The sequence below is a fragment of the Esox lucius genome, chromosome 8 (assembly GCF_011004845.1).
Source record: "Esox lucius isolate fEsoLuc1 chromosome 8, fEsoLuc1.pri, whole genome shotgun sequence".
NCBI lineage: Eukaryota > Metazoa > Chordata > Actinopteri > Esociformes > Esocidae > Esox > Esox lucius.
Window position 1 is genome coordinate 13,284,572 of NC_047576.1, and position 20,134 is coordinate 13,304,705.

At 42.0% G+C, this 20,134-nt stretch overlaps 1 protein-coding gene across 2 annotated transcripts; it reads right to left on the bottom strand.

Moving 5' to 3' along the window:
* Positions 1–4,603: 4,603 nt before the first annotated feature.
* On the bottom strand, positions 4,604–8,216 carry s1pr3a (sphingosine-1-phosphate receptor 3a). 2 transcript variants are annotated; one of them, XM_020048811.2, is made up of 2 exons: positions 8,022–8,216; positions 4,604–6,776 (listed from the first exon to the last, which is right to left on the bottom strand). In XM_020048811.2, exon 2 carries the CDS (start codon positions 6,646–6,648, stop codon positions 5,449–5,451), a length of 1,200 nt encoding a protein of 399 aa, XP_019904370.1. In that variant the 5' UTR covers positions 6,649–6,776; positions 8,022–8,216; the 3' UTR covers positions 4,604–5,448. The 2 variants fall into 2 exon arrangements, with proteins under 2 accessions (XP_019904370.1, XP_010870033.1); XM_010871731.3 differs by lacking the exon at positions 8,022–8,216 and adding an exon at positions 7,353–8,007.
* Between the last annotated feature and the right edge of the window lie 11,918 nt (positions 8,217–20,134).

Sequence of the window (20,134 nt, forward strand, 5' to 3'; positions counted from 1 at the left end):
GATGAATGGCACAACAATGGGCCTCAGGATCTCGTCACAGTATCTCTGTGCATTCAAAATGCCATCTATAAAATGCACCTGTGTTAGTTGTCCATAACACACACCTGCCCATACCATAACCCCACCGCCACCATGGGCCACTCGATCCACAACATTGACATCAGCAAACCGCTCACCCACACGGCGCCATACACACTGTCTGCCATCTGCCCTGTACAGTGTAAACCGGGATTCTTCCGTGAAGAGAACACCTCTCCAAAGGGCCAGACCCCATCGAATGTGAGCATTTGCCCACTCAAGTTGGTTACGACGATGAACCGCAGTCAGGTCGAGACCCCGATGAGGACAACGAGCATTCAGATGAGCTTCCCTGAGACAGTTTCTGACAGTTTGTGCAGAAATTCTTTGGTTATGCAAACTGATTGTTGCAGCAGCTGTCCGGATGGCTGGCCTCAGACGATCTTGGAGGTGAAGATGCTGGTTGTGGAGGTCCTGGGCTGGTGTGGTTACACATGGTCTGCGGTTGTGAAGGCGGTTGGATGTACTGCCAAATTCTCTGAAACGCCTTTGGAGACGGCTTATGGTAGAGAAATGAACATTAAATTCACAGGCAACAGCTCTGGTGGACATTCCTGCAGTCAGCATGCAAATTGCACGCTCCCTCAAAACTTGCGACATCTGTGGCATTGTGCTGTGATGGAACTGCACATTTTAGAGTGGCCTTCTATTGTGGCCAGCCTAAGGCACACCTGTGCAGTAATCATGCTGTCTAATCAGCATCTTGATATGCCACACCTGTGAGGTGGATGGATTATCTTGGCAAAGGAGAAGAGCCCACTAACACAGATTTAGACAGATTTGTGAACAATATTGGAGAGAATTAGGCCTTTTGTGTACATAGAGAAAGTCTTAGATCTTTGAGTTCAGCTCATGATAAATGGGGGCAAAAACAAAAAGTGTTGCATTTATAATTTTGTTCAGTGTATATATCTGTAACACAACAAAAAGGGAAGATAGTGAAGGGGTTTGAATACTTCCCGAAGGCAAGGTCAGAAGAATGTTATTCGAAATGATTCACAGCCTAGGCGATGGCCAAAGGCACTTCAACCAAGCATGACATACGCTTTGTTTATTTTTTATTAATTAGAGAAATATTCAAGGATTTCTTGTTCCCTTACAAAATGTGGGGTAGGTTATGTTGATTGATAGAAACGTTTCTTTTCATTTAAAGGAAGCAAAATCTGAAGCCTGTGTGTACACTTCCACCCATGTTGATCCATGAGACAGCAACTGGAAATGTTACATATTTCCCATATTTCACAGTGTCACATGTTGGTGTCTGCATGTAGAAACACACTTCAATAAATGAGTATTATGTAGATCTGTACATGCCCACATTCATATTTAATCTGGATTAATTCGTAACCACTCCATTTAGGCTACAGCCAGTTTGTTGACAAATGACATGAGAACATGAGTTGAGCCAGATTTTAGTTTTTGACATTAACCTTTAAACTAGACATGTTACACCTCACTTTTTCATATTTTTTCTCAAAATGAGAGATTAAAGGAGAAACTGCCTGTGGGTTAGGTGTCTGCTTTTAAATGTCATTCTGTCTGCCACAGTTGGGTTCACCTATCATTGAAATGTCATGACTCACACAGTACAACATTACGAACATTGTGCATGTGTCCATGTCATTTGCAGATATTTCTTTGTAATCTCTTCTGAATATTCCAGAACAATTCATAGTGGTGCCACCCCAGTGGTCCAGGTCTGGTAAAGCATTGAGTCTGATACGAATAAAAAGCATTTGCAAGCTTCTTCTCTTTCCACTTGACCTTAACATTAGAGTAAAAATTTCCAAGGAAAATGAATTTGATACACTCCAAAACTGTATATGACTCACAACGCAAACCCTCACTTTCAAAGATTAGGATTTGGTTATTTTCACCATAGAAATTTGGACAACACTGCTGGTTATAACGAAGTCCAAGTAGACTACATAAAAAGTTAGTCCCTCGGTTTTTAATTTTAAAAACAGTAAATGTGAATTTATGATCAAAACTGAACTTTTATTCATGTTTCATCAAATAAGTCAACGATAACTGCTGATATATTTCGTTTTGTTCAATCTTCTCTCTCACTCCTCTCCCTACCCCTACCTCTTGCCCCCCGTGTCTCTGAGGCCTGCCGACCCCTCCCTCTGCCTGCCCCCCCCCTCTCTCTCTCCCTCTCTCTCTCTCTCTCTCTCTCTCTCTCTCTCTCTCTCTCTCTCTCTCTCTCTCCACTAGGCGGCAGTGTTGGGCCACAAGTGTCTCTGTAGGACAGATGGAGTAAATTGCTGAGACCCAATAAGCCTCCGAAAATGTAACATAACTGTTGGAACGAGCAGTGTCCATTAGATGTTTAATGGGTTGATAGGACATTAACTGACATTACCTGAAGAGTCACAAAACAGCAATCTCACTTCTCAGCTGTTCTTCTTACTTTTCGGATGTTCTTACACACACTGATCACTGCAAAGATGAGCAGCAAAAAAGAAACACATACACACACACACTCACGCTTAGGTGCACATAAGTGACATGTAACACAGGTTGGCAGGCCATCTCCATAAGCAGAGGATGCCGTCTAACCGGTATGAAGGCGAATGCTCTCACTACTGTAAGTCGTCCTGAATGAGACGTAAAGGCAGAAACAAATGTAAACGGGAGAGTATAATACACCATAAAAGGAAAAATGCTTCCAGATTTTTCTATAACTACTTAATTAATTATGTGAAAACGCATATTTTCTGTGTAGGAATAGTGTGGGTGTACCCCCTCCAATGGAACGGTATGAGTGTACACCAGACATAGAAAACATTCATGTGAATACACCACGGACTGGCCAGCACTGACTTCCCTAGGCTGCTGAATGGCCCATTCACACTCTTCAGGAGGCCTGAGCATTTTTCAGACTGTTTGAGATCGAAATTTGACATTTTCTATGGTTTTGGTCACAAATATGAGTATAGGACAAATGAACAACATTATAAGGGTATGAGTTAACCAAATGTGATATACATGCAGTATCTCACAAAAGTGAGTACACCTGTCAAATTTGTGCAAATATTTGATTATATCTGTTCATGTGATAACACTGAAGAAAATACACTTTTGGGCCCAATTAGCCTTTTTCCCTCCCTGGTGTCATGTGACTTGTCAGTGTTACAAGTTCTCAGGTGTGAATCGGGAGCAGGTGTGTTAAATTTGGTGTTATCGCTCTCACACTCCCTCATATTGGTCACCGGAAGTTCAACATGGCACCTCATGGCAAAGAAGTCTCTGAGGATCTGAAAAAATTATTGTTGCTCTACCTAAAGAGGGCCTAGGCTATAAGAAGACTGCCAAGACCCTGAAACTGAGCTGCAGCACGGTGGCCAAGACCATACAGCAGTTTAACAGGACAGGTTCCACTCAGAACAGGCATCGTTATGGTCGACCAAAGAAGTTGAGTGCATGTGCTCAACGTCATATCCAGAGGTTGTCTTTGGGAAATAGATGTATGAGTGCTGCCAGCATTGCTGCAGAGGTTGAAGGGGTGGGGGTCAGCCTGTCAGTGCTCAGACCACACGCTGCACACTGCATCAAATTGGTCTGCATGGCTGTTGTCCCAGAAGGAAGCCTCCTCTAAAGATGATGCACAAGAATGCCTGCAAACAGTTTGCATAAGACAAGCAGACTAAGAACATGGATTACTGGAACCATGTCCTGTGGTCTGATGAGACCAAGATAAACATATTTGGATCAGATGATGTCAAGCGTGTGTGGTGGCAACCAGGTGAGGGGTACAAAGACAAGTGTGTCTTGCCTACAGTCAAGCATGGTGGTGGGAGTGTCATGGTCTGGGGCTGCATGAGTGCTGCCGGCACTGTGGAGCTACAGTTCATTGAGGGAACCATGAATGCCAACATGTACTGTGACATACTGAAGCAGAGCATGATCCCCTCCCTTCGTAGACTGGGCCGCAGGGCAGTATTCCAACATGATAACGACCCCAAACACACCTCCACTGCCTTGCTAAAGAAGCTGCGTGTTGAGCATCTGTGGGGCATCCTCAAACGGAAAGTGGAGGAGCGCAAGGTCTCTAACATCCACCAGCTCTGTGATGTCATCATGGAGGAGTGGAAGAGGACTCCAGTGGCAACCTGTGAAGCTCTGGTGAACTCCATGCCCAAGAGGGTTAAGGCAGTGCTGGAAAATAATGGTGGCCACACAAAATATTGACACTTTGGGCCCAATTTGGACATTTTCACTTAGGGGTGTACTCACTGTTGTTGCCAGCGGTTTAGACATTAATGACTGTGTGTTGCGTTATTTTGAGAGGACAGCAAATTTACACTGTTATACAAGCTGTACATTCACTACTTTACATTGTAGCAAAGTGTCATTTCTTCAGTGTTGTCACATGAAAAAATATAATCAAATATTTGCAAAAAATGTGCAGGGGTGTACTCACTTTTGTGAGATACTGTGCATATATATATATATGTGTAAACAAATTGACATAACATGAAAGCTTAAACCAAATAATCATGACAAGCTACCAAAGTTTATCAAGAAGTTGTTTTTATTAAACTGGTAGTGGAATAAAACACCACACCACATAAGGTTGGAAGATCACTAAAGTTCCTTGTTGGTTAAATAATTGTAATCCAACACTCCTAGCTCACTAGTGTTTAGTGGAAGTGTGAGTGGCTTTTCTCTGCTATGAGAAACCAGAACCAACATCTTAGTTTACTCTGGCCGTGACTTCAAATCAATACATATTAGACTTTCTGTACAATTCTGTTCAATTAGAATAAATAGGCTGTCCTGTCATAGAAAGGCAAGTTAATTGGTCAACCAACAGAATACACTGCATGTGCAATATGCAGTGCACTTCCGCTCATTAGCAAAGAACCCATGCTATAATTCAAACATATTGTTTAAAGCATCGATTACAATTATTCCCACTTTTCCCACAAAATACAAAGTCAATAATGTTGCCACATATTGCATTTCATTCCGTAAAAGTTGCGTACATTTGTGTATAATGAAGACACAGAAATTCAGTGTGAGTAAGTCTTTGCAAAATAGTGGCTTTAAATGAGCAAGAGTAAATGGTATGAGTAGGTCCTTAGCAACCTTTCTCTTTGTGGGCTCCTTGGGGAAGAAAACGAATCCCAGTGTCTTCCTAAAGGTCCCCCCCAGTCAATCACATACTGAAAAGGCCCATGTTCATGCCTGCACAATGTCCAACTACAGTATAGCCAGTTCGACATGCAGTGAGGATCTAGCAAGATCCCAGATATACATGCACTTCAACCAAATACGACACGTAAAACCAAGGACAACTGGAGGAATTAGCTTATCTAGTGCACCTACGGGTTTGGGACCAGTCTACTGGGATTAGCTGCCTAGTCAGAACTTGCTGAGGGAGGGCAACGCCCCAGCCTTGACCAACACTGCTGACAACAGGTCCGCTGGCCCAGAGGGGTGTGGCGCCGTTGGGTTGGATGTGTCTCCATGCTGGTTATTGGAGTTCAGGGGTGTTGCGACCTTCCCCCGTGTTAAAGACCTGGCAGCCCCTGTAATCCCACTCCCCACTCCCCCTACACTGGACTTGCTATGGTCGGCCGTGGGGATGACGATTGCCAGGTGGGGGTTGCCTGCCGTGGGGGGCGGTGCCTCCAGGTGAGGCTGACAGCAGCATAGGAGCTTGAAGAAGGCTGCCCTCATCTCCCTGCTGGACAGGGTGTAGATGAGGGGGTTGAGGGCTGAGTTGAGCACGGCCAGGGCAATGAACCAGTCCACCTGGTAGAGGACCGGGCAGAGCTTAGGGCTGCAGCCCACATCCAGCAGAAGCAGGAGGAACAGAGGGGCCCAACAGAACACGAACAGGCCCAGGACAATCACCACCGTCCTCAGCAGAGCCAGCGAGCGCTCCGACGGCCTGCTGCTTACCCGCCTCCCGCTCGACGTCACCAGGCGGTAGATGCGGATGTAGAGGATGATGATGGCCACCAGCAGTGCGCTGAACACGCTGATGCAGAAGGCCACGTAGCTCTTCTGGTAGAGCGGCAGCACGGTTGAGCACGAAGCCAGGTGCTCCAGGCAGTTCCAGCCCAGGGAGGGCAGTGCGCTGAGCAGCACCGACACCGCCCAGCATGCCCCCAGCAGCCCCAGCAGCCTCCCCCGCCCTGACGCCTCACACGGGCGCAGACGCACCATGGTCATGTGTCTCTCGATGCCGATGGCCAGCAGGCTGAACGTGGAGGCACTCAGGGCCACAAACATGCTTCCCTCTCTGGCCAACCACTGGGGCGGCGTCAGGAAGTAGGTCTGGCGGCCAGAGGTGAAGATATTGACCACGTAGGCGACCCCGGCCAGCAGGTCGGAGAGGGCCAGGTTACCAATGAGGTAGTACATGCGGCTGTGGAAGCGCTTGTTTCTCCAAAGCGCCAGTAGCACTGTAATGTTCTCCAGCACGATTAAGACACATATGAGGAGGAGGACAGCCGTCTTACAGGCAACACTGCTCCGAGGCCGAGTCCACTTTCCAGAGTGATTGTAGTGGGCAACAATGATTGGGTTCATCCCATCCTCAAACACATTCTCCATCCTGTCTGGGTTTGGCTGTCCTTCCCCCGTCACACAGCAGAGGGCGCCACAACACAGCAGACTGCGGGCAGAAGTACTCCCTGCGTTACTTCATCCGTCACTGCTGGCATCACTCTCTTTAGAGGGACCTGTTGGATAAAATGTGTTAAATGAGGTTACTAATAAAGGAAAGAATGTATTCTGATTTAAATATTACATATTTCTATTCAACTCAAATAACTATATTAATTGTGACCCTAAAAACGTTTAGAAGCCTAACATGTATATTCCTTGGTAATAATACATTATAATTAATGCCATTTAGATTAGATGCCATCATAGTATTAAATAGGCCCTAATTCTAAACTATATATATATGTGTGTGTGTGTGTGTATATATATCATATTCAGTATTCAAGTATTGAAATGTATTATTTATGTTTAAGCCTATATGTTTCTTCCAGTTTTCATAGAAAAAGTCTGTAATATATTGTAGTATTGTCGAATATATTTAATAACTCTCCGGCACTTTTATATCCCTCTTGAATTGTTTTAGACATTCCAGCTTAAAACTGTTTGCAACACTACAATGAAAGAATAATTTTCAAACGTTGATATTAGGAAAATATTTCTATACTAGAATCAGTTAATATAGGCAAAGATTTGATCGTTAGCTACTCAAAAATCTCCGTCTACTATACATTTTGGGCTACATTTAAACTTACATGAAGAAGAGTTCACATCCCTTTGGCAGATAACTGCAGGCTATGGATGTTTTCTTATACGTCCTTGGTAGGTGAGGAAGTTCCCAAGCGGTTCTTTAAAATCCAAATATTCCTCTCTCATCGTGTCGTGGCAACAATTCCATACTACTTACAAGTCATTCAATGTAGGAACCAGAAATACTGCTAGGTATTATAATTAACGGTTTTCTTAAGATCCTGATCTAGCCAACACATTTTAAATAAGCCTTGTCGCATGCGTCCCACATTTTAGTGGTACATTCTTCAGCGATCTATCCTTTCTCTAAAAAATCTAACTCTACGCACCCCAACCTGGAAAAGGGGCGGGTTCATCTACAGTTGATTCAAGTGGTATTGGGGAACGATTAGGCTGTGCGAACTAAAGCACCAACGTCACACAAAATCTACGTATTTCAGAACCAAAAGGAATAGCCTTGTGTACAGGGCCATGTCGTGTGGAGATGCGGATTGTTCCTTTTGTACTGAAACCAGACGTCTTTAATAAAAAGTGTTGAGACTTCGGAGCTTCTGTCTGCAAGCACTAATTCTACCTCAATCGCCCCACTTTCCACATTCTACCACCATCTCAATTCTTTCAGCCAATTAGTACGAAAATCACCACGGCCACTGTCTGATGGGTAGCATACTTACCTATTTTTGCAATAGGTATCAAATAAAATGCTGCTTCCCCGACCATTTAATTGACTTTGAACTCAGATCCAGGCGTTGTAATTTTGTTTATATTCACTTAAATGAAATAAATACATTTTCCCCTAGTCGCTTCTTGTAGGATAGGTCACTCTTCTGCCAGCCTGTCAGTTTGCTTGCTTGTCTGCTTGACATATTTTGGAAACTTGAGACGGACATTTTAGGTGCTGTCTGACCCTGTTACTCCCTCCACCCTCCTCCCTGTCTCTACACTGGAAAGGAGAATATTATAGGCACAATATTCCAGGCAGCACATTCCCAGTATAGACTCCCCCAGGGGAATGTGGTCAATCTATTATTCTGGACGTTAGATGGTACCACGGCCAATGGGAAAAAATTGCTGCCATTGTAGGCCATTTTCTCAACTGATTGCAATATGTAGTGAACTTAGAAAATGTATGGACAGGGACATTTTTTATATGGTAAAGTGCAGAATGTAAGCTTCGATTGGAGCATAGTTTTTAACATGAACAAAAAGGTGTCATGGTAAATACTCTGACTCATATCCTTTGCTTTCATCACAAGCAAAGGATATGAGTCAGAGTATTTAACATGACACCTTTTTGATGGCACAGGCCTGGCAGAGCATCACTTTAGGAATGCTCTGCCAGGCCTGTACTGCGGTCATATTCAGTTCCTGATTCTTTCAGTACCTTTTTGCCTTTAGTGTTGTCTTCAGTATCATACAGGTGAGCTCAACGGGATTCTGATCAGGTGATTGACCTGTCCTGTTAGAAACGTTCCATTTTCTAGTTCTGACAAAATGGTTTGATGTTCAATTGGTGTGATGTTCATTTCCTGCTGCATGATGAGGTGCATGGTTGTATCTGAGCAGACAAAATGTTCTGCAATCAACATTTATTTAATTAGGAGATTTTGCCACTGATCCACACAAAAAGTCCATAAAAATACAAAATGTCCATAATTAATTACAACATCAAAACAGAAAATGATTCACCACTATAAGTCTATAATCGTAAGTAACACGTTTAGCAGTAATCACAGCCATGAGTCTGTTTGGATACATCTCTACTGACTGAAAACCTTTCTACAGAAAGGTTTGCAATATTGCAAAATTGCTTAGGTTCATCAAGTTTGATGGGGACCTTTGTTGAACAGCAATTTCAACTCTTCACCTTTTCTCAAAAGATTGAGGTCCCAGCTTTGACTGGGCCACTCCAGGACATTGATCGTTTTGTTTTTAAGATACTCCAGTGTGGCTTTGTTTGTATGTCGGGGTCATTGTCCCAGTGGAAGATTAATCTTCCCCCAAGTCCCAGGTCTTGGGAGAAGATTTCAACAGATTTGCATCCAGGATTTATGGATTTCTGTTGCATCCATTTTGCACTCTATCCTCACAAGAATTCTAGGCTTTCTATGATAGCAAGCAAATGTATTTATATTGCACAATTCATACATTGAAGCAATTCAATGTGCTTTACAAAGACAAATATATGAAAGTACAATTACATAAAAACAAATACTCAAATGAAAACCTCAAAACAAATGAAAAGCATTCCCATAACATGAGGCTGCCACCACAATGCTTCACAATAGGGATGTTTTCAGGATTATGTGCATTCTTAGGCTTGCACTAAACATTGTGTTTAACGTTGCGGTTAAAATCACAATTTTGTTCTTATCAGTCCATTGAATATTCATCCACTTGATCTCACAGTCTCCCAAATGCCTTATGGCATATTCTAGCCAAGATTTTAAGTGACATTTTTTTTCAACAAAAGCTTTCTTCTGTCCACTCTCCCATAAAGGCCACTTTTGTGAATAATGGGGCATAATGTAGCAGTAACTCAGCCGTGGAAGACGGTAACAACTTTAGAGTTGTCGCTTGCATCCCTGACTAGCGCACTTCTAGCACGTATACTTAGATTTGGAGGATGCCCTCTTTCAGACAGATTGAAACTCATATTATCTACATTTCTTAATAATCAACGTACCAAACTACTTGGATTGGTGCTGTACAAGAACCTTATTCAGGATTTGCTTTGAATGTTACATTGTCTATATTATGTCATTTTTGTTAGGAATTGCGCTAACCATTTTACATTTACATTTTAGTAGTTTAGAAGACACTCTTATCCATAGCAACATACAGTAAGTGCATATATTTAAGAAACCTATGTGAAACAACCAAACACTGTAGTATTGACTGCATTCGAATCAATTAATTAGTTATTGTTTAAAGTCGGCTCTGGAAAGAAGTCCATACAAATAATAAACATAAAACATAAGGAAGGTTTATATCACAGGTTTAAAATACTGAGTATCAGCTGGATTGCAGTGATAGAAAAGAACAACAGTTGGACCTCCCAGAGACAGTTGTATTCAACCTGAAGTCACGCGAAACACCTTAACTGGACACAGGTGAACACCATTCAACTAATGATCTTTTTTTTAAATAGTTAATTAATTAGAATACTTCTAAAGACAACTGGTTGCACCACAGCTCATTCAGCTGTATCATTGCACAGGGTGTATATACTTATGCGGTCAATTATTTTGTAATTAATTTAGAACAATTTGCCGATTTTCTGGGTTGATCAGTGGCAAAAGCTAAATATTACATTTTTACCACAGTGACGTGTGGAAAAGTCCAAGGGGGAGAATACCTTTGAGATTCGTAAAAGACAGAGATAATGCTTTACATAATGCTATAAACTATTTTTTACATTTCATGAACAACAATAAAGGCTGCTACGCTAAACTTACCTGACACCCTCCAAGGTAATGATAGGATCTTTCTATGGTCAACTAAGCGTGAGACAGAAGCTGAAAGTCAACAGTTTGACAAATTTATGGTTATAGAGACTTGTTCATTTCGTGAGAGAGAGATAGCAGCAGTGCAGAAGAGTTGAAAAATGCTCGGAGAAAGTGTTGGGGTCTGTGGGAGCAGCGGGTTGGGGAGGAGAAGGATGAACGGGACTGGGATAGTTACTAGCTTCTTTCTGGGACATGATGTCAGTGAGCATGAGGTTTTACAGGCAGTCTGGCATTCTCACACATGTCAAACCCAGACCCTGAAGATTAATGAATTGCACCCAGCATTGTTGACTTTAGCCTGACCGACAAGAGATGTGCAGACACTGTAACAACCCATTTATAACCGTATCATAACAGTCCAGATCTCTTTGTTGTTGCAAGTGTGGTGACTTCCTGGATATATGGTACCGGGAGGAAAGAGGCAGCTCGGGGTCAGCACAGAACATTAGCATTTTTCAATAGTTTACAAGCGTGTGTGTGTGATCGTACGCTCTTGTTTTGTTTAAATTAGGTACTGTGAGTCAAGGCTGGCTGACACAGTTTGGCAGTGAGTTGGCTTCTTTGGAATGTCCAGTTTTGTGGGAACTGGGTGTATGTGTGTGTGGGGTGGGGGTTCTGTGGTAGGAAGGCAGGTCCTCTTGGGTCTTCACCTTTTCATCCACAGCCGTCCCCTTCCCCCTTCCCTCTTCTCCCTCCCTCTCTCCTTCCATCCTCACTGAAACTGTTCTAAGAACAAAATGTCCTGCTCAGCCAACACTCAGACGCCTTACATTCCCAGTGTTTGCTGCTAAGTTTAGATTCAACAGATTAACCTGTACAAGATATACTAGCACTCCGTCAAACTTATTTTAAGTCACTGTGACGGTTATATCGGTAACATCCGATTTTCCTCAGTACGGTGTCTCTCTGTAGGAGGTCTTGATTAGGGTCCTAGAAACTGATAGTCTATCTGGACCTGTAGGAAAATCTGTTATCTAGAGAGTCTGTGGCCCCCACAGGGCCCAGGTGGCAGACAGTCTTAGGGACAGTCCTGCTGCACTCTTAAGATAGCTATTAATCTTGTTGTTTTAAAATAGCGACCTCAAAGGTACAGAATAAAGGGTTAATGTATGTGTACGTTACTGGAAGTTAAAGTAGCCAGGAATCGAAAACTAAGCTGTAAGCCTGTATATGTTTTACTTGGTCTCTTTTTATACCAATGTTGTAATGGAAAAATACTCTTACTGCTGCCGTGATAGTGCAATTGTTTCTTTTTGAGATGAGTTGTTGTATTCACTTCCTGTTCATGAAATCAGCTACCAGGAAGTCTGATTAGAGGAATGAGTTGACAAGCTGGATGACAGATCACACAACTGCTTTTACTATATTACTGAAGAAGCATAAATGTAGATAAACAGCATCATCAAGGTGAGCAAAGACAAGTGATTGGTTAATGTTATACAGGGCCTAATGTCATTAAACTCAATAAATCCCAGAGACTCACATTGAAAAATGTACCCTTTTCGTTTCACAACATCCAGATTTCATTTGAGATGAACAGTTACATTCACCGATTTTATAATAATTATCTTGATCAACGTCAATACACAGAAAACGTAGGCCTTTCAAACAAAAATGAAAGCATACATTTTATATATACAGTACATAATTATAAACTGTACTTCGAACCTTTAATCCTGATTGTTTAATAGCCGTGGCATATGTGTATAACATGGGTATGACGTCACATTCATTTTTACTACTCTCTCTGCATTGGTAACCAATTGATTATAGCAATTAGACACCTCAGGGTTTAGCAGGGTTAATGCCAATACATCAAAGCTAAGCGCTGTGTCCAGGCACTCCGCATTGCGTTGTGCATTAGAACAGCTTTTAGTCATGGTATATTATTTATTTAACCTTTATTTAACCAGGTTAGCCACATTGAGATCTCTATTCCAAGTGGGACCTGGCCAAAAATAGCAGCACACAGAATTTACAATATGTAAAATCACAACATGAAACATAAATTACCATCGTTCCAATTAAGATCAGGATTCAAAACATTTACAGCAACCCATTTCAATATGTATCATGGATATGATTTTGGACCATAGTGACTAAACAATTTAGTTTTAAAATCTTTTGTAGCTCATTCAAGGTAGAAGCTGCACAGCATTGTAACGTCTTTTCCCTACTTCAGGACATGTCCTAGGAACTGTCAATGAAATACAGTTATGAGAGTGCAAGCAATATTTATCATTAGTCTGTTGGACAATGCAAGAGCTTAAATAAACTGGGAGATTTATTGATGGCCATCCCACTTTCGCATATACAGTAGGGTACAGTGATGGGTGAGAGATTCAGAGTTTGTAACAAACCTCAAAGCCGCATGGTGTACAGTATCAAGCATACGTAATGAGGACATAGAGGCATGCATGTACAATATATGTGTCTTAAATGAGTGTCATCAATTAAAATCCCAAGATATCGGTATACAGAAACAGGCTCAATTACATTACCATGTGGTATGAAATGGAAGATCTTTAGATTTTTTCTTTGAGTTTGAATACAACATTTATTTTGTTTTATCACCATTTAGAACAAGTTTCAGCTGATTATATCTTTATTGAACAATATCAAAAGCAAGCTGTAAATGAGAAAGGGACAAAATTTGAGAGGGTGCCGAACAATAAATCACAGTATCGTCTGCATAGAAATTTATGTTAGCTTGGGGTACATCTATACCTTTGTTATTTATGTAAATTGTAAAGAGGAGTGGTCCCAGAACCGGTCCCTGTAGCACACCCTTTAACACATTCACATGCTTGGAGGTGAGACCTTGTACCGGCACACATTGTGATCTATTTGATAGTTTTCAAACCATTAGATAGTTTCTACTAATAAGCCTATATCCAAGAGTCTTTGCTTTATCATTTCATGATCCACTTCATCAAAAGCCTTTGATAGGTCAATGAAAAGGGCTGCACTGTGATGCCCCTTGTCAATGGAGACAATAAACTCATTTATACATATAAAAGATTATGTACATTTATTATCCCTGTGTTATGGGTTTGGCTCCATTAGACTGTGGCTAATTGTTATCTGCTTCAAGGTCCCCCTGCAGGCTTGGGTCTCTGTCAGCCCTTGGATCAATTCATTCCTGATATTATGGTGACATAGTACAGAGGAGTTATGACAAATTGGCGTGAAATGAAACAGAAAAGGAGGAGCAACTTTTCAGCAGGGTGTTATAGGGGCCCTTCATTGTAAAAACCCTACATTGCTCAACATACGACTTAAAGCGCCGGTAGCCTATCGTGGTTTTATCATGCAAGATGAAATACAGATTGTTATCACTGTCACGTTTTTGAGATATTACATTCTTTCACATGTAATCTGTTGGCACTGGCAGAATGTACATTCTTTGTGGCACTGACTTATTTTCCTTGCCTCAAATAAAGTTCTGGCCTTTGCCTTCCTAAATAACTTGGACCTCAGTCATGTAAACAAGCCTGCTGTTGATTTTGTCCAGTTCTCCCAGCGCTGCTGTGCTGATGCCGGTTGGTGGTTGTTTTTGATGCCATGTCTGCCAGTGTGCTTTTCCACACACAGGTGCATGTGAGCGTGTAAAACAGCTCAGATTGTTGCGCGTAACTGAAGCTCAAGGGCGGCTTCAAAGAGCCAATTATATATATAAAAACATGTTCCAGCTGTGTCTCTTGAGGAAATCCATATTTTATCCGCCTGTACTATGTCTGTCTGCTGTCTTATTGACTGAGGTCAAAGGGTGAGGGGCCTCAGAGGGGCCACAGAATGTTCAAGTGTTCTAGTGTGTCTTGCCCCAGCGGTTCTTCTCTTATGTTCCCCAGACCCTTATTTTTCCTTAACTCACCCTGGGCCAGAGGGTAGCCTGTCCACTCGAAAACCTCAGAGGAAAGCTGGAGCCTGAGAAAGGGCTCACCTCACCAACAAGCTCGACCAGTGCCATGCCAAATTACACCCATCACCAATTACAGCGCAGCAGTGTTTTAAGGACGTCCATCACAATCTCTTACAACGTCCTCAGTGCACATCAATCAAACAGCTTTTCATGTAAACCTTCTTTCAGCACTGCTGGTTGGGTTGGACTGCGAGCAGTGCTGTTGGGTTTTTGTTTGTTTGGTCCATATTTAAACTGGGACACACAGCGTTGAGTGGGAGATGTGGATGTTGCGTGTCTGTGTTTGTATAATAAACGCAGACACACGTAAATAGTGTGCGCACGTATTTCGGTTATTCTCCCAGAACGTGACCCCCCGCTCCGCGTGTTAGACACAGTGTGAATAGAGCAGACCCCGGGCCTCAGGGCCGCTGCCGATCGGGTCTCTGCCTGAAGCCACAGTGAGTGACGCTTCACATAAAGGGCTAAGATAGAGATCTGCAGAGGTAGCGGCCAGTGGCTCTGCTGAGGCAGCTAAAGGACAAGACAGACCGTGCATGGAGCATACCCTGGCACCATGGACCAGCCTCCAGAACACAAGGCTAAAAAACACACTTCACCTCTCATTACCCAGCATGGCTCTGACATCTGATGGCCTCAAACGTCACCACATCACACACTAACAGGCATAGTTCACGTGCCACCCCGGTTGTTGCATCCAATATAAGAAATGGGCACATTTTGTCGAGAATTCCAGTAACTTGTTAATTCCAGACGTTTGTGAGGAATGGTAGTGTCTGTGAGAAAATGTTAGCTTTATTGATCCATGTCACAGTGTTTTTTTTACCCCTCCATATTTCTGTATATTGTATCTACAAATGTATTACTGATGATTGAAACATGATGGAATTGCATTAAGGCGAAGTGTGTTTGACAACAATCAAACTGTATTAGCGACTGTCTCAGGTGCCATTACTCCAGACCCTGCTCTTACCACAACAATAACAACATTGCCACCCTTCATAACATATTTAACATTAGCTATAAGTTATTTAACGGACGCTCTTAACCAGAGTGACTTACTGTTACGTCCTGGCATGGCAGGATTGACGTTTCAGTGAAATCCAACATTTGGATCACAAACACCTTCCTCATTTGGATCACAAACACTTGTTTTTTTGTTTATCGCCCTCAATTGTTAACCCTAATCACTGTCCCTATTTCAGTTCCTCTTTTCCTATTGTGTCTTTGTTTGGCTCACGTCATAAGTAACGGTTGTTCTGTCTTGTCGGGATTTTCACTGTTTCCTTCCCGTTAAAGGTTTGTTATATGTCCTACCTGCACGTGTCCTGCCTCCTAAACCAGTAAACCTACAATAGTGAGTTTATTCATTTTCATATATTACGTCTGACCAGGCAATGTCCCCTTCAGTACGTTGCAATGTTGTTGCTTGTGGTAAACAGCATTTGCAACCAAAATAATGACATACAATTATATATAGAATGCATGGTGAGCAGAAATGGTATTGGAATGAGTGGCGAGTAATATGCAGTACATGACGTTACAGCTGATGACACATTTTGCTGTTCTCTATATACATGGTTCTCGTGGCAGGTAGAAATTTTTGGCCATGACTTACCTGTACTGACCTATACATGCCTTTGAATCAATAATTCTGAACTAAATATACAGTGAGGATGGTTTGTTTTTGTTTTTAAAGGGTGTCACCATCCCCTTATAACCTCCTAATTGGCAGAACAACAGCCACAGTTGCCTACCTACAGAGAGTCATCAAACCTCCCTTGTAAACGTCAAGGCTTGTGACCACTGTGACTCCGAGTGGTGTTTTATGTGACACATTTCACTGGTTCTCTGTGGGAGTTTATGACATAAATGGGCCCTGGGGCATCTGGGTTGCACATGTCCCACCAGTAGTGCCTGTCTGAGGACCCGACCATGGCCAACCTGTGTTTATGAGTAAGACTGCATGGCAGGCAGCTGTTATTGTGGAGATGACTGTAGCCTGCCCCCACAGGACTATGTGTGTGGTTTTTGCACATGTCAGTACTGAGGGGGTACAGAGGGCAGCACGCCTCAGTGCCGGATGAGAAAGAGCTGCAGTGAGCATGGTGCTGATCTGTTTATTGACGGAGGTGGATGGGGACAAGAGTAGCACACTAGAGGGGGAATGTGGTGTTAAAATAAATGGGTCTGTCCACAGACAGTGAAGGGAAAATGGTATGTCATAGACGGACAGGCCTGTGGGATGCCCTCCCTGTAAACACAAGTATTATCTACATGAACTCATCCTTTCCCATCAAACTGGACTATTTGAGAGCAGCTTTCGCTGTTGGTACTTTATACTATACAGACTCAACCTCAGCACCATATGCAGCCACACCCAGACTGTTGAGGAAACCTAGGAGAGCTGTTCCCACCACCCTTCTCACAGTGAAAATAATACCCTACATTATAATTACACAATGTACAGCGGATGTGCTCATACTAACTCACTTGAACCTTCTGTAGTATTACACCAGAGGGAATGTTTTGGTCAACTGCACTTGTGGAACATGGGTGAGGTGGCCCTCAGGAAATTCTTGTATCAACATTGCATTGCCTCACATTAAATCAAGTCTGTGTTTTCAAAGAGGTCATTGAACCTAATGGTTTCCATAATGCATCAGGCCTGAAGAATTGTTTTCCATGGCTGAGAACCAAAAGATTAAGACATGATGTAAGCTGCTCTCAGTAGACTGTGGATGACCAGACTGCACATAAAAGGATGATTTTGAAGGGTGAAAACAATAAAGTTATGACAATTGTCTGACTCCAGAGAGATAGGATGACATGACAATATTAATTTTGCAGTGTACGGTTTACACTAGAGATTGTTTATTTTAAGCTTGCCCGTAGGTGTAAGTAATTTGCATAAAAAATATACGTTGGGCCTGTGAAATGCTGTGTTATTCAAGAAAATTTAAATGACATGCCACAGAATATTTTTCAGGATTTTCGTGTGGTTACCTCCAAATTGATTGCCCTAATCAAAAAAAGCTCCATAAAAGAATATTATATTTCTTCAACATTATACTTTTTAGGGTGTGATGCAACAAGTTTAAACATTATTTTCACACACTGAAAGCCTACACCATGTCCAAAACCCACGGTTCACTACTAGTGTATACACAAATCATCCAAGAGCCAGTGAAAGACCTATGTGTCTGGGTGTCACTGACTTAATGACCTTATTTACTCTCTAATTCACGCTCAGGCCGTGCGCATGTTTCTGAAAACAGCCTTTACACAGAATCTCCTGGGCAGCTCAGTATAGAGGTGAATACATTCACTGGTATGTTTGAACGTTTGAGCTTTTTTCATCTGATAAAAAGAGAATTATGTTCATTCCTTTTATTCCATAAAACCCAATCAGCCTGTTTTCATAACAGGAGTGTGAAAAAGTGTTTTGGGTGGAAAGGTGGAAAGAGTTTTGGGTGGAAAGGGAGTGGGTGGAAAATTAATATTGCAGGGAGAAGTGGAATACCCTCTTTCCAATTAAGGTCTTTTTGAAGGTAATAGCAGCCTATTAATACAATGGTGACGTAGTAAATATTGCTTCATCCTCAAACGTCATCCATTAACACTGATAAATATTGCTTCATCCTCAAACGTCATCCATAAACACTGATAAATATTGCTTCATCCTCAAGCGTCATCCATAAACACTGATAAATATTGCTTCATCCTCAAACGTCATCCATAAACACTGATAAATATTGCTTCATCCTCAAACGTCATCCATTAACACTGATAAATATTGCTTCATCCTCAAACATCATCCATAAACACTGATAAATATTGCTTCATCCTCAAACGTCATCCATAAACACTGATAAATATTGCCTCATCCTCAAACGTCATCCATATTATTGTGCTGGGGAATATGAGGAATGCACTTTCTAACTTTTCTCAGTCTCCTCCAGTTTAAAATTTTAGGAGGAGATGAGGTCCTGGTCCACACCTGCGGAGTACCTGGTTTGGGGGGCCCGTTGCTGTCCCTGTCCTTGTCCACCTGGTCATACTTTTGACCTAGTCTAGAATCAAATAGACTCTGGATTTAGCCCAGAGAAATGTATTTATTATTCTAATTGGACTCTTAATATCTCACCCGGCACAGCCAGAAGAGGACTGGTCACCCCTCTGAGCCTGGGTCCTTTTAATGTTTCTTCCTAAAATTCGGCCTTCTTAGGGAGTTTTTCCTAGCCACTGAAATCCAACACTACTGTTGTTTGCCCCTTGGGGTTTAAGGCTGGGTGTCTCTGTAAAGCACTTTGTGACAACTGCTGTTGTAAAAAGGGCTTTATAAATACATTTGATTGATTGATTGATCCATAAACACTGATATATTACTAGAACATGACATTATATTAGTCATGGTATTAGACTGTTTGAGTCATGGGGTCAAACCACAATCAGCTGATAGTTTTTATGAAAATAAGTTCTGTTCCTAAATCTCTTCCTCAACAGACTGATGGGGCATCTGTCCAACCTGTCCAGATTTATGATGTCTCCTTCCCAGTCACACAGGAATATTTTAGTTGTATGTAGTAATAGGCCTGATATTGATGTTGGTTTATGTAGGCTGGGTATATTGGTGAGTTGGTTTATGTAGGCTGTGTATATTGGTGAGTTGGTTTATGTAGCCTGGGTATATTAGTGAGTTGGTTTATGTAGGCTGGGTATATTGGTGAGTTGGTTTATGTAGGCTGTGTATATTAATGAGTTGGTTTATGTAGGCTGGGTATATTAGTGAGTTGGTTTATGTAGGCTGGGTATATTAGTGAGTTGGTTTATGTAGGCTGGGTATATTAGTGAGTTAGTTTATGTAGGCTGGGTATATTAGTGAGTTGGTTTATGTAGGCTAGGTATATTAGTGAGTTGGTTTATGTAGGCTGGGTATATTAGTGAGTTGGTTTATGTAGGCTGGGTATATTAGTGAGTTGGTTTATGTAGGCTGGGTATATTAGTGAGTTGGTTTATGTAGGCTGTGTATATTAGTGAGTTGGTTTATGTAGGCTGGGTATATTAGTGAGTTGGTTTATGTAGGCTGGGTATATTAGTGAGTTGGTTTATGTAGGCTGTGTATATTAGTGAGTTGGTTTATGTAGGCTGGGTATATTAGTGAGTTGGTTTATGTAGGCTGGGTATATTAGTGTGTTGGTGAAGGTTTTATGATTTGATTTATATGTGTATCATGTGTTACTTTTACTTTGCACGTAAAAATAATGGCAGATGACTAGTGGGGAATTTGATGGTCAGGTCATGAGTGGTCAGACGAGTAAGCGTGTGTGTGCGGTTGGCTGGGTGACCTCCTGTG

What these genes read in the sequence shown, in the direction of transcription:
- s1pr3a (XM_020048811.2), bottom strand. Translation starts at nt 6,648, where the DNA reads ATGGAGAATGTGTTTGAGGATGGGATGAACCCAATCATTGTTGCCCAC.